The sequence below is a fragment of the Aplidium turbinatum genome, chromosome 10 (assembly GCF_918807975.1).
Source record: "Aplidium turbinatum chromosome 10, kaAplTurb1.1, whole genome shotgun sequence".
In the NCBI taxonomy this organism is placed as follows: Eukaryota; Metazoa; Chordata; class Ascidiacea; order Aplousobranchia; family Polyclinidae; genus Aplidium; species Aplidium turbinatum.
The window spans coordinates 1,436,425-1,452,026 of record NC_137481.1 but is presented as its reverse complement, the minus strand read 5'-3'; the positions used below and the strand labels follow the sequence as shown (position 1 = coordinate 1,452,026).

At 38.5% G+C, this 15,602-nt stretch overlaps 1 protein-coding gene across 1 annotated transcript; it reads left to right on the top strand.

Moving 5' to 3' along the window:
* Positions 1-1,741: 1,741 nt before the first annotated feature.
* LOC145778626 (uncharacterized) lies at positions 1,742-15,007 on the top strand. Its single transcript, XM_082590155.1, has 8 exons — positions 1,742-1,976; positions 2,674-2,922; positions 3,702-3,761; positions 5,270-5,338; positions 10,113-10,154; positions 11,159-11,408; positions 12,136-12,197; positions 13,773-15,007. The coding sequence occupies exons 1-8, from the start codon at positions 1,748-1,750 to the stop codon at positions 13,871-13,873; spliced, it is 1,062 nt and encodes a 353-aa protein (XP_082446281.1). The 5' UTR covers positions 1,742-1,747; the 3' UTR covers positions 13,874-15,007.
* Positions 15,008-15,602: the final 595 nt, after the last annotated feature.

The following is a 15,602-nucleotide window of genomic DNA, read 5'->3' as shown; positions in this document are numbered from 1 at the left end:
TCATAAAGACTTTAAGAGATCGCGTTGACTTTGTAACTTTTATTTTGTAATTTAAGGTGTTACAACCGTGCCATAAGTTCAACTGATTGTTCAAGCTTGGTATCAAGCACGTTATACCATCAGCGTTTTGTCGCTTCTACCATTTTCAAGACTTCTGCTATGTTTAGCATGCAGCCTATTGATTTTCGTTGTGGTACTCAGAAATAAAAACAATCTAAACTGTTTGAAAACAACACTTAAAAAATGTAAAAACCTTATTTTAAAGACGCTTTGTAATGAGCAAAAGTTGGGGGAATGTGAATGAAATTGAGAAATATTCAAGTGGGAGTGATGGAAATTTAATTTTTGGTTTCTGGCAACACTAACAAAATGCAGAAGACAATTTAGCGCGAATTGAAGGAGGGTAAACTGTTCGGTACCCGGTCATTTGGTCGACAGGACGTTTGGTCGACAGACATTTGGTCGACAGGACGTTTGGTCGACAGGACGTTAGGTCGACAGAACGATTTATTTTAGGGTTAGGGTTAGTTAACTAACCATAACCCTAATCTAACCCTGACTCTAAACCTAACCCTAACCCAAAAATGAATCGTTCTGTCGACCTAACGTCCTGTCGACCAAACGTCCTGTCGACCAAACGTCCTGTCGACCAAACGACCGTGCACCAACTGTTCGGAGTTGAGCTGTTGAGCTATCAATTTGGTTGAAAAGGGTAACTCTAAGTAATATTATTTAGTTTTCACAGCGAATCAGTAATGTTCCTGCTCCCAACAAATTTTCTGTAGCCTATACTTGTGAAAATGTATAAGCATTCAGGACATGAACTTGTAAGAATATGTAGCAATTTAGTCAATAGCTTATACGTAAGGTGTTGCGACCGTGTCAAATTTCTCAACTTAATAACTTACTTCGGTCACAAGCACGCTTTAACGTTCGCGTTTTGTCGCTTCTACCTTTTCTCGACCTTTGCTATGTTGACGTGTATTGTTTTTTTTTGATATGATGGTCAGAAATAAAAAACAACTGAACTCATCCTAGCCACTGCACTGGCCAGGAGTCTGCGTGAATGAATGAAAGTGGTTGGAATGAAAGCCATTAACTTATTTGTATGTTAATACGGCTTAAACATGAATTAAAATATAGTTAGCATATAGGCTAAAGTTAAAGTATATGGTACATTATTTTTTTGGAAGTGGCTATACTTACGGTGCCATAGATATAGCCGTTCCATGCCTTTTTTTTAATCTTTACGTCGCTTTTACTGCGCATGCGCGCTGTTGCTGCGTTTGCGCGCTTGCTGCGTATTTTTTCTTCTTTCAAAGCAAAAGACGAAAGAACAAATGAAAAAAGTGCATATATAACTTCTGAATTCAACTGTTTTTACCAAGTGAATCAGTGGTGCGTTTGATCTTTGTCTTGCTCATACTCTTAAGGATATGAGTTTGATACCACCAGGAGGTGCTTTTTTTTAACTAAAGTCTACAACTTTTTGAACTAAATATGATTACACAAAGATCGCACGCCCCACTGATTCACTTGGCAAGAACGGTTGAATTTAGAAGTTATATATGCACTGATTTTCTCTTTCTTCTTTTGCTTTGAAAGAAAAGGTGAAAGAAGAAAAAATACGTAGCAAGCGCGCATGAGCAGTAAAAGCGACGTAACGATTAAAAAAAGGCATGGGACGGCTATATCTACGGCACCGTAAGTATAGCCACTTCCTATTTTTTTGTTTAGGGAACATGCAATGTTAAGCTTGTTTGTAACATTATGTGCTTTGGCAAGCACTCGAGCACAAGACCTGGTTTGGCATCACTTTGGAATAAATGAATATCTTTTGGATGGTCAACGCTCCGTCCATAGTTACAATGATGCAAGTCATAAGTGTGCAGAGTGGGATGCAACACTGGCTGTGATAAAAACTGCTGAAGTTCATCAATTTATCTCCAACTTGTCTCGATTTGCAACAGTTACCGGTAAGCTTATTAGCAACAAATTCCACACTTTAACTTCAGCTAATTTTGATGGTTCTCACTTGAAAATTTAACCTTAAAAATTTAACAATGTCTATAGTTTCTTGGCTAGACTTTTTTATAAAAATAATGTTACTTGCTTTATATAAGCTAATGTTAGGCTATGTGCTTTATGCTGTAGCCTACTTTAGTTCTATTGTGTTCTAAGGTATGTTCAATTCAGTTTGTTTTTATTTCTGACCATCACAACGAAAGTCATAAAGACAAATGGTAGTTTGAACATGAAGAACCAACTGCTTCGATTTTTGTATTGTTTATTCGGAACACGACATTTTTGCTTTGTTGTTCAATAGTTTTGGTATCAGTTCAACTTTGTCATGTGACCAGTTTGATTTGCACCATGAAGCATTAGGCCAACAGCAATTTTTATGCAGGCTTTAAAAAATTTCAATGTTTTTTCTCATATCCAGGCATAGGCTACACCAGGGTGATTGAAGATAAAAAAAAATAAGTAGGCAAGGAAGCTAATCTTCAATCTTCATGTCCAGTTGTCCACCAAACATGTCACTGGGTTCTTGTCACTGATAGTTGTTGTACCGGCGTCTTTTTGAATTTCTTTATTAATCTTAAGATTAACATTTCATATCTAGCCTAGTCATTGATGTTGTGTTCATTTTTGACAATTTGTCTATTGTTTTAGAGATGCCTTACAGTTATTACATTGGAATGTTTCGTACACCAAGAGACTCAAAATTGAGATGGTTAGATGTCTCAGATGTCAGTGTTGGTTTCACTAAGTGGGCAACCGGTGAACCCAGACAAGGCACAGGATTAAATGCAGTTGTCATGGGACGTCGTGATGCAAAAGAAGATGAATTGAATTGGCGAGTAACTGATGGGCAGTATGATGCTTTGTCGCATGCACGAGTGGCTTGCCGAAGACCAAGCCGTGAGTTGGTAAAATTAATGCTTTTGATTTTCAAACACCAATCTTTTCTAAATAGCCTAATACTATAGGCTACCTGTCTCATACAGTAATTTGTTGATCTGAGATTGATAATAATCATAAAATAGTTGTCTACGATTACGACATGAGCCACTTTGTTCTGAAAGTCGATTTTAGGTGATTTTGCTTAAGAATGTATAACATCATCATGCATTTAGCTTCAAAAAAGCTTTGTCTTCATCCAGTAATATCAGATTAAAACGTTGGACAAGAAATAAGAAAAGGCAATTAAAAATAAGGACAAAAACCTCAATTGGTCAAGTGTAGTCACTTGGCTACATTTCGTTTTGCTACAGAGTGTTTCAGAGTATAATAGGCCAATTAGATAGACTGCTATTTGAACAGCATTAGTTTACCAACCTCAATTGCATTTTTAAAAGTTAAATATCATTTTTCTATACACATATCATCAGGTTTTAACCTCAAGTCAAAGTCAATTTTTACAGACGAAGAATGTTAATGGTTTAAAAACGAAATATATGAATGCAATTGAAGCTAGTAAAGTAATGTTGTTTAACAGCAGTGTGGCAACTAGGTGTACTAATAGGAAGCTATTGACTACCACAGCCAGTTGGGTTTTCCAAACGAAATTATGTTAGATAAAAGAGTTAGTAGCCAATTGCGGCCGCTTTCCTATCTTGTTGCTACAATAAGCATATGACAGATAGGCCTATTTTTACATTCTTTTATTGTTAATCTTTTTTGCTTATTGTTTCGTTTAGGTGCCCCCAGAGAGCCACCCCCCATTTTTCCTCTGCACGAGGAAGAAGTTATTACAACAAGTAAGAGCACTAACTCCATTGCAGCGTGTTGCACATATTATTATACTTGTTTGATGTGGTTGTCAGCCTACTGACCTACTGTGTTTCATCATATTTATCTAAATTGTTTGGTTAGCAACTGACTTGTAGACTGTATATAGTCTTTTTATATATCTGTGTTGCTAAAATTGATACGACTTGTGGTAGAAGTCATTTTTCAATAATTTCTGCTGAAGTTTGCTTCTTACTCTGTGTTTTTGACGAATATAGTTAGTTAGTTAGTGCACAGTTTTACGTCAGTTCCCCGTATGCAGGGTTGATCGGTTTAAACCGGGGCGGACGTTTAAACCGCCCGGTTAAAACCTGGTTTAAACCGGGCAGTTTTGACCACCTATTACTGGTCAAAACCCCTTTAGTGTATGAATCAAGTTGCTTTTCAATTGAATTAAAAATATTACTATCCATGTTTAGTAATGATGTTCAACTATATTTTTGTTTTGATCAACAATAACCTAAATGCTGGATTTGGAACAAAAAATATTCAATTTCTCTGTTTATTTTTGATATTTCAATCAGTTGGTTATTTTAATTATTGAGAAAATTCAAATTCTAAAAATAAGTTTCTGATGAACCAAAAAATGCTTGATAGGAAGTACAAGAATTTATTCCAACAATTTTTTTTATGAAAAACATTTGCCATCAATTTTGCCATAAAATTTGCGCAACATTTGCCCTCTCGTTGCGTAGCACATAAGACGTAGCATAACATGTAATTAAGGTAGTAGTCTTAACGCTGTTTGATGTCTTGTTTTTGGCGGCACTGAAACAAAAGAAAAATCCAAGATAAATATAATCTTTCGTACGAATTTTACAGGCAGCCATCTGTGGCTGCCTGACAGATCGGTATTGGCGGCCATCAATGAAAGTTCAGGCGGCCATGGTCGCCAGCTATTTCGAGGCCTGCATATCAAAATGGTCACAACTCACAACTGCTTTTATATTTCCTAAATAGCCCATAGCCCAGGTAGCCGACCATTCACTACATAAAAATATTTTTCTGGGTTTTCACCGGTTTAAACCTAGTTTTCACCGGTTAGTAGGCTATTGACTCCGGCACCTGCTCCGAAATTCATTTTGAAGTAAAATAAGCGTGAAACTACCTTTTTCAAATAGATTTTAAAACACAAAAAGCTCAAAAATACCCAGGCTTCTATGTCTTGAATTTAGTCGTTTAGGATGGTTTTAAACAAACAATTTTGCGCGTAAACTATAAAATCACAATTTCGGGCCCCCCAACAATCACAGTCCTGGGCCCTCAAGGGTACGCCGTACCCTCCGTACCCCCCTCTCATAGGCCTTGGTGGTCAAAGCCAGTTTTGACCACTTAGAGATCAACCCTGCCCGTATGATAGAATATGAATATCTAAAGTGCATGGGAAACTAGTCGTTTTTGTTGCAGTCCACACTAAGCAATAGAAACTGTTTTTGTTTTGATGGGAATATATCTCTGTGACGTCTGTCTGTTGCAGCAACAAGAAGAGTTGCGACTCTCAGTTCACCTGGTCTTGTGGAGTTGGAGGTACAAGCTAACAGATTCAGTAAGTGATTTTAATAATAATAATGTTAGTTTTTATATAGCGCTTTATCCATCGCCGAATGCGTTGCTCCTCAGCGCTTAACAAAGAAGACAGTGTACTGCGGAATCGAACCCATGCCCTGGCAACTCAGTTTGTTTCAGACACTAAAACTTCACTAATATTAGAAATCTGATGTGATACTCTGTACCCGATATACCTCACTTACTTTTATAGTAGTGTCTTTTTTTTTCTGATTGCCTGATCCAGGCATAGGAGCCAATGCACAATAACTTTTCCATTTGTTTCTGTCCATAAGAAGATGTGGTGTAGTGTATCTAAAGTTATCCAGGTTCAAAATTGTTGAATGTATGATTTTGTTTGTCTTCCGCGTCTTCTTTTGTCTACAATCCTGGAAGATTTCATTTTTTAATTACCATGCATTAGCCTATATTTTGTTGGTGTGTATGACAACATTTCCACTATAAATTATATATATGAGTAATTTTCTTTCAATAAAAAGTTATTTCTTGTTGCAATAAAAATTGGCATATATGGGTATCCAAAGTTCCTCATGCGATACATTTTTTGTATGACCCGCGCCTGCTGTTGCACCATGTGTTATTTTTGGCCTGCAGACACACAGAAATCATACAAATTCGACTTGCGTTTTTTCAAAAACAGACAAAACAAAGTAACTGTAGCGGGTTTGTTGTGTTGTAATGCAAAGAGAAATAACATAATTAAAAAATCAATTTCTACGACCGCTTTCGAGATTTTGAGCAAGTGACTATAGGATTTATTGCTGTTTACTTCTTTCTGCTTGAAACCTGATGAGGCTCCAGCTCAAATGGTTATAGGTGAATTGTTCGTAAACAGTTTTTCGTAAAACAATTGTTCGTAAACAATTGTTCGTAAAAGCAATTCTTTGTAAAGCAATTCTTCGTATACATCAATTCTTCGTATAAGTGAATTGTTCGTAAACAGGTGATAGGTCAATTGTTCGTGAACAATTTTTCGCAACAGCAAGGTTTGTCTTGCAATTTCCGATGAAGGTGCATAATGCAAATTTTCCTGAATAACCAAGTTACGAGACATAAACAAATAAGCACAATGAAAAAGCGCATTTTTTGTTATTTATTGGAATACAACAATTGTCTGTGTTTAGCAATTCTTTGCTTACACTACCAATACTACTTTAAGTAACTTCGTACAAATTGTCCACAAGCCAAGTTTAGTATGAAGTATTGAAGTGTTTGTCCCCCAGCAGGGCATACACCGGAGGGGTCTGCTACTATTTGGTGAGTCCGATTCGGTGAGTCCGATTTGGTGAGTCCGATTCGGTGAGAGCCTTTTTCGGTGAGAGCCCTATTCGGTGATTTTTTTGAATTTTTTTTTGAAAATTATCGGGTACCGTAGCCTAATTAAAACCCCTAACCCCTAACCTCAAACCCAAAAACCAAAACCCCAAAAACCCAAACCCCCAAAAAACTCCCAAAAAACCCAAAACCCCCAAAAAACTCCCAAAAACCCAAACCCCCAAAAACCCAACCCCCCCAAAAACCCCCAAAAAAAACCAAAAAACCCCGAACCCCCTAAGCCCTATCCCCTAACCCAGGGACGGGCAACATACGGCCCGCGGGCCGGATCCGGCCCGCGACGGGATTTTGAGCGGCCCGCAGACAGTTTCCGGTCTTTAAATGATAATGGCCCGCGGCCACACTCTGCCGCAATACCCCACTGCTTGCTTACTACGTCAAATAATAGTGACAGTTATCATTATTCTTTATGTTCTTTGATTCTTTGTTTTCGGTATTTATTCGAGTGACAAGCATGTCATGTTCTGTCATAAACGGGCCCTTCCATTCTTTTTCTTTGTCTTTTGTAAGAATTGAACACCAGACTTCAAGGGAAGGGCACTTTTGCTCACGAAATGCACTCAACAATGAAGGCATTCAGGGTGAAGCTAAAACTGTTTTATCGCCAGCTCAATGAGAATATCACAACGCACTTTCCAACACTCGAAACTATGGCACCCCAGATGATGACAATTGAGAAGTACACCAATATGACATCTGCACTAGGCAATGAATTTGGTCGTCGTTTTGCAGACTTTCAGAAACTTTCTGCTGAGTTTGATATCTTGTCATCACCCTTTGCACCTGAGTTTGAAAAGGTGCCGGATGCCGTACAGCTGGAATTGATTGATTTGCAGTGTGACTCTACCCTGAAAGAGATATCCCAATCTAACGGCATTGATAAATTTTATGCGTCACTGAATGAGTCCAAGCTTGCCAACCCGAGAAAGATGGCCATGAAACTACTTGCTCTGTTCGGGTCTACATACATTTGCGAGCAAACATTGTCGACAGGAACAGAGACAAAGCTGCGATCCAATCTCACTGATGTTCACGTGCAGTCTTTACTGAGGGTTTCTATGTCCGACATGCAGCCAGAGAACGGTAAATTTGATCGACCACAGATGTCTCATTGACTTCAGCAGCTATTGAAGTACATTACGTTAATTGTTAATAAATTCATTAAATACTGTTTTTGGTCTCTATGCTTTAAACTTAAAGTTTACATTACATTAAATACGATTTATTCCTTGTCTAGGTAGATAAATACGCGATTAATGTAGCGATTCATAAATCCGGCCCGCCAAGTACTTCATTTTCCCATATCAGGCCCGCCGACTGGAGAAGTTGCCCGCCCCTGCCCTAACCCCTATAACGGCTACGGCGCGCAATAACTTAAAAAAAAAACTCACCGAAAAAGGCTCTCACCGAATAGGGAACTCACCGAATCGGGCCATTCCGACACCAGAGGCACTGAAGTGTTTTCCGTCAGTCCGTGTATTGTGTAAAGCTGTTCAAACAGTGAAGGCATTGTCTTGAAGGTGCCGTCAGCATACCAGTGCTTTGAACGGGCAAGGAGCTGCAGATTTCTTTCAGTGGCACAATTATGTGTTTAAGCACAATTAGCACATCTCTAGCATATAGGCTACCATAATTGATTGTTCGTAAACAATTGTAACTGTTTTTTTTTTAAAAAGCTGTAGCCTAACTTTTATGAACATTTGTTTACGAACAATTAGTATTACGGTCAATTGCATGCCCGAAGAATTGCTTTACGAAGAATTGCTTTACGAAGAATTGCTTTACGAAGAATTGCTTTACGAAGAATTGCTTTACGAACAATTGCTTTACGAACAATTGTTTTACGAAAAACTGTTTACGAAGGAAACGTCGGACACCAGCTCAAATGCAGCTAATTGAGCTTCTCTGCGAAGCTGGCAGCAACATCTTTCTCTCGTGCGGTTTCATCAGCAGCTGGATAAAAACAAATTTCTATAAATACGAAAGTTTGCAAACAAAATGTTTGAACTTATTCGGTTCAACATATTTGTGTGAGCAGACGTTCTCGGTTATAAACAAGAACCGTTTGAGATGAGAGCTTAGCGACTCCTACCTACGTGACTTGTTCATCACTGACCTCGATCCAGACTTGACCTGGTTATTGAAGTCAAGACGTCAGTTTCATCGTTCACATTACCACAGCTGTGTGTTTGCAATGTTTCTGGATGTGTGTAATTTCTGATGGAAAAGCAGATAACTTACACAGCCTAGCCAGAGTCGTAGCCAGCACAAAATTTCGGAGGGACAAATAAGTTTATTGTGCATGTTAGTGAGCCCGTCAACGAGTTGGTGAAAGTAAAGCACCCAGAAGGAGTCTGGGGGACTACCCCAGGAAATTTTGAAAACAAAATACCACAAAGTTGCGCATTTTGAGACCATCTTCAGCCTAAATCCGTAGTAAGGCTCTGTCAAATGATGCTGTAACAGATGGTAAAATGTTTATTAAAAATATTTCGGTGGGAGGGGGCAATTGCCCCCCTGACTACGCTCCTGCCTAACTTATGTTAGTGATATGTATAAACTTATAACAAAATACTTAAATCGGCATATTGCTTTGTTGTATGAAAATGAGATTAAATAATAGACTACAATTATTTTGATTCCAAAAATATGTTTTCATACCAGTACAACGTTTTACGTTTTAATATCATTGTAATTCATATTGAATGACGTTTGCTCCCCTAAACTTTAGTTTCTAGCTGCGTCACTGATTATAAGGCAAGAATTGAATTTTTGAATTCCACCTTGCATTACTTATGTAGCTTAGTCATTTTTTGGTATTGCTCCTCATTTTCTGTGAGTCTGCTGGAACTTTGCTAAGTTGTTGGTCTAAATACTCTTGTTCTTATTACATTCAATGTGACAACTGATAAGTATAGTTAAGGAAAATTTTTCTGAAACAAACATCAAGGTAAAATGGCTAAATCAGGACATTTGCCAGCATTAGGAATGGCAAACCTGCGACACTGCTCGTCTCTAGCCTTATTTGTGAAATGTATGTAACAGTGCTCATCTCAAGCTTACAGATCAACGATTACCTTAACTGTAGCACAGCACTTCTTCGTCGTGTGTCACCGTAGCCCAGAGCATCACGCAAGCTCTTGCTTTGTCGTTGAAGTCGGCTACATCCTGTGCAGAGCAGCTTGCTCTTAACTTGCACACACGGCAACCGTACCCACTGTAGCACTGCGAATACATAACGATCGACATTTGATTTGAGGGGGTTGCCTTTTTTGAACTTTGAGAAAAAAAGTTCCGTTTGATTGTTTTTTATGCAAAAGTTCATCCATTGATGATACAGGAAATGTTTTGTATGAAAACAAATACCATTTATTATTACCTGATGTCTACGTTACATCACGTTACATTTACTTTTGCAGCCAACTTGCGCCGGCCTCGCCCACCCGTTCAGGTTCCAGAAGGTGATGTTTGCTGCTAACTTATTATAAGTGATTCGATTTGTGTTGGTGGTTGCTTGTGTTGGTGGTTTAGGCTGCAAATGTGCGTAAGGACCGCTTTTAAAACTTTAGCTAGGTAGTGTTTAGTCGCCAAAATTAACGGTATCAGTGTGGTAGTAAATTATTATATCTTACATGCCGCTGGCAAGCAGTCCTTGCAATAAGCTGTTCGGTGCATGATTTGAAAAAATTTAATGTAAACCGTTTTCAGCTGTAAAAGAGTTTATAAATTTAATTATTGCTTGTTCAGTAAGTTCTCAGCAGCATCGCAACAGTTTTTTCCCGAAGTGCAACTTACGCTATCTTCGTTCTCAGGGTTAGGGTGTGTTATGCAAAAGTGTTGCCAAATTGTCTGCATATTTTCATGCAAAAAGCTATTTTTATCAAGTAGCTCAAAATTAAACCAATAGTTTCTAGTCAAGCCTCGACTAAAATATGCAACAAATTATCTAAATTTCTAAAGTAATCTATTGTCAAGTAATCAATTAGGTGTAAGGCAAGATACCAAAAAAATAACTAATCAAAGTATTGGTGTTGATAAATTGATACCAATTATCTCTGTAGAAAAAAAAACTCAAAAAGAAAGTACAATTGTAACACTCATTACTTTACTCATCTAGTGATTCCACCTTTAGATGAGGCGATGACATTGCACATTAGTAGCTGATTTGACAAATTTATAACTTAATTTTTAAGGTTGTAGTCTAATTGCTCTTCACACCTACACTACGGATGATGAGTGATAAATTAAAGTTATAACCTTTTTTGGAATCATGTGTTCCCAAATTTGAAATTAATTTAACAAACAAGCAGCAATTTACTTTTCAGCAGATCAAGGATAGCATTTATGCTCGAACAAACAATCTGGCAACACTATTATTTTACGTACCATGTTCTGAGAAGGTTGTTTCACATCCCGTAGCCTACTTCTAGAAATCCTTAGTTTGCTTTAACAAATTGTTTGCCAGCCAGTGGAGGGGGCACCACGACCGCTTTCATTGTCATTGCCGTCATTATCGCCATCGCAATAGTCGTGCTCATGTATGTCTGGTTCCTGCGATGGAAGAAAGCAGCGGCAAATAGCGGTGATGAGGAAGAAGCGTTTGAGGATAGTGGTGATGAAGAAGAGCCCAATGTAGCACCTGATTCCTCTCAACCTCAAACCAGTTCCACAAAGGATGCGCCGGGCATACATAAGCCTGCTAAACCTGCTGCTTCGTAAGCTCGCCTATCTTTTGGTTTTATTTATTGTCACTCTACAACAGCTAAGGTTTTTTAGCGACAGGGCTCATTTTTAAGCTTATACCAGATTTACGATGTCGTAACACTATTACCCGACTTATTCTCACTGTGTTATGCAAGAAAGAACACAATCGTTACCGTTTTTAAAGTCTCCGATTTGATCCGACCTGGAATCGAACTCCGATTTACCAGCACTAGAACCGAAGACGATTACCACTCGGCCACTGAGTTGGTGTAAGTTTGCCTTACAAACTGTTTCAATCAACCATTAAAAGCTTAGTTTATTGCTATGCTTGGGAGCTGATGGTGGCTGCGAAGTACGTTCACTCGTTCAGCCTCCGATCGGCGATCATACCACCACTAGGCTACTTTGGCCAACAAGAGAAAATTAAACAAAAACGGAGTTGCAACATTGGTACAAATCAACAGTCCAGGTTCAATCCTTGTTTAGAAATTTGATTTGTTAATCATGAACAACATTATTTTGAGTCTATGGTTACAGCACCAAGTCTGGGCATTTTTTGAACTTGGGTAAAAATGAAGGGTGACTGCGGTTGGGTGGAATATAAAGAAGTCCAAAAAGATTTCTTGTGACTTTACTTTGTTTTTGAAGTTCAATCATTACTGTTCCCTGCTAACCTCCATGAAGTTCGTCCGTTGGTGACGTTTGCTCCATGAAAACAAAGGTTTTGTTGTTTTGCAGGAGCAGTCTCTTCCTTCAAGCTAGGAGCAACATGATTGTCGTCACCAACAGCGTGATGAGGCGTGAGTTTATTTAGTTTCTTCAAAGTGTGATTTGTTACAAGACTTACGTTGGATATTCAGTTCAGTTTTTTTTTTTTTTTTTATTTTTTTTTTTTATTTCTGACCATCATATCAAAACAATACACGTCAACATAGCAAAGGTCAAGAAAAAGGTAGAAGCGACAAAACGCGAACGTTAAAACGTGCTTGTGATCGAAGTAAGTTATTGAGTTGAAAAAAAATTTGGCACAAAAAAATTTGGCAAATTAGTCACAAGGCGTAGTTTTCACGTTAGTTTTGAAAGTTTTATGAACGAACTTGTGCGTTATGCAGTGGCGTAGCTAGGGAATGTGCCGCCCCTTCAAGAAAAAGCATGTGGAAAATGAAATTTTTTTAATTGACCTAAAGTGGAATTATTGTATGTTTTGAACCAGTAGCGTAGCAAATAATTTTGAAAGGGAGAGTTTTAAGAGCCGGCGGGCGAAGCCCGACGGCGTCCTCGCCAAAGACGACACCCAGCGGCGGGGGGGCCTCCCCCAGAAAATTTTGAAAAATTACTTTGGATTTGGTGCATTCTGAGAGCATTTTCAACAAAAATGTGGGTATAAATCCCCTAGTATAAATATTCCTGTAAAATGGTGCTGTCCGGTGGCATAGCAAAAGGATGAGATCATGTTTTCTTGGGAATTTTTCGGTAACTTAATAAAGCTAAGTCTCTATGTTTTCTTGTTGCTAATTCCTGGCTGAGATATTTGAATGTTTGGTATTGGCAAAACTCGCTCATTTAATAGAGTTTCGTTTAAAATTAGGCAAACTTCGTTTTAGAGACATAGAGACTGAAAACATCATTCTCAATATCGTGACGTCACATGCGTGCCAAAGGGGGTTGTAACCCCCAAACCCCTCCTCCCTCTTGGCTACGCCACTGTTTTGAACGTTGCCATTCTGTTTGCTTTTATTTTCCGTGTACTTTTGCATTATCAACAAAAAAACAAAACGTCCTGTCTGTTGCCCCCCCCCTAGTGCCGCCCCCCCCCCCCTAGCTACGCCACTGGTGTTATGCCGAAATGAGTCTTATCTATGAACACTGGATTCTATACTTCCATGGTATGTTCAAAGCTCAACAACCGACATGGATTGATTTTAATTTAAAAGTAGACTAAGATTATATTTAAAAGTACTGCCAGAAATGGTATAGAATTTTATATATCAACCAATGCCGGTTTTTTAGCTTTGAAGATGCTTGAACAAACATGCTATGCAAGTTATCGAAGGATTGTGTAAAGAACGGATCAGCAAGAGAGGGCGTCGTTTTCAAAGCGGTTGAGTGGATACTTCAGACCTGGTGTCACTAAGGTTCAATAGAAAGCAATAACATACCACGCAATGAAAACTAAAAACAAACCACTTTGAAGAAGAGAAAAGTGCGAATAAAATCATTGCAGCTCTCAGGAGCATCTATTGTATGATGAGCTTTAAATCATCGTAGATCCAAACGTAATCCTAGAAAACCCCTGTCAATACCACTGGTTGTTTTTTATTACTTATTTTGATGCGAACTGGCCTACCACTATCTGTAATCTGTTGATTTTGCAGGCTTCTCAGCTATATCGACATATTTTGACGCTCGGAGTGCTCAATCAAACACAGCTACGAAGAAGAAGCAAAACAGCGGCAAGAAGAAATGGAAACTTTAATTATTTGTGTTAAACTTCCATTGAGCAAGGAGGGGGTTATAGCATTGCTGGTATTTAGAGCTGTTAAAATCGACGTTTTTCTGTTTCTTAACCAACAGCAACAGGTGAATAAAAATTGACTGTGGCTGTTCACCAGGCATTTAGTTAAGTAGCAAGATAGACTGCGTTTTTCTCATGCAAGCTAAACCAGGGATGAAGCTAAACTAAACTATCACAAGATGTGTGAAGTGACAATCTGCTTTTATTCCGACGTTTTGTCAATCAGACACGACTGACACCCGAAGAAGTCAGTCGTGTCTCATTGACGAAATGTCGAAATAAAAGCAGATTATCACCTTACATACGGTATCTTGTGATAGTGTGCACCAAAAAACGTAGGCTATCTTGCTATTTAACTTATCGCTCAGCCTGGTTAAGTTATTCAAGTTGTGATGACCAACTATGGAAGTGTGAACTGTGTCAAGCAAGTTGGTGTCAGTTTGATTGTTGTTCCAATTTATTTAGTGAAGGCCGCGTTTTCTATTCTTGTTGATGATTACGTCACAATGTAGAACCAAAACTGGTCACAATTGCAACAAGATGGGCTCAGATTAATAAAAAGTCCTCGAGACTGAACGTTTTATCCGGTTATGGTTTCCAATGCTGCTTTTGGTTTGTTGGTTGGTTTTGAATCTTTATCCTCGACCTTGATTGGTTATTCCTGGTTATAGTTTCGCATACTTGTAGATGTAGAGGCTCTTGACGCAGGGCCGGTTATACCGAGATTGACAGAGTGAAGTTTCCGATTATTGAAGTGTTGTTGCCGGGGAAATATTCCATCTGTTAGATGCCGCTGAATGGAGAGCAGTCCTGAGAATGCGTTGCTCAAGCGCATTACCTCGAGAGTCGAACCAGCGCCGCTTGATTTTAAAGCTTCTTCGTCCACGAAGTTACGCGCTAACCAACTGAGCTATCGAAGCGGACAATGAAGTGTTCACGTTGCGCGCTTTCATAAATTTTTATTGAATAGACTTTAAAATGTAATTGTTTTTCGAATCAAATTATTAATTTGTGTGTCCAGTGACTGTCGAATTGTTGCCAACGTTCATCCGTTCAAACGCTACTCCATTCATTAAACCAGGGTTGCCAGTTTCATGAATTTCTCTCAGAATAAGGCTAGTTTTGTTCTGGAATTATGGGAAAATTTTAGCAGTGGATGTTATTTCTCGTTTAGTTTTGTTCCGTTTTCATCCTAATGTTTTCGATTTTGGGTTAAGATTACTTTTGGTCTTGTTTCATCACTTGTGACGATTGGGCTACTTTTCAGTAGCTATTGGGATGGTAATTTTAAAAACATCTGGGAACTTTGCATAAAACCCGCATATTAAGTTGTTTTTCTCTGATTCTCAAGAAAAAATTATTTTAAAAAATGCACAGTCTAGGCTACAGCAGGGTTACTCAACTAATTTTAACAAAGGTCCGGTTTGACAAGTGGAATATTTTTAGTGGTCCGTTGAATAGGCTAAGTTATTTCACACGCAACCACGAAAGTTAACTCTTTCGCGACCACGGACGTATACACACGTCTTGAGATTTTAACTATGATGACCAAGGACGTATCCATACGTCCAAGTTTAAAAGGTGTTTCAAGCAAAAAAATGTAAATGATGGCAAATCCATCCATAGTCTTTACCTGTCCTTATTCATTCTGCTGTATCTCCTAAAGCATTGAGCGCAGAAACGAAGTAAA

Coding starts and splice junctions, on each gene's coding strand:
- LOC145778626 (XM_082590155.1), top strand. CDS start 1,748: ATGTTAAGCTTGTTTGTAACATTATGTGCTTTGGCAAGCACTCGAGCA. Junction 2,923..3,701: donor GGCTTGCCGAAGACCAAGCC/GTGAGTTGGTAA, acceptor TGTTTCGTTTAG/GTGCCCCCAGAGAGCCACCC. Junction 10,155..11,158: donor ACCCGTTCAGGTTCCAGAAG/GTGATGTTTGCT, acceptor ATTGTTTGCCAG/CCAGTGGAGGGGGCACCACG.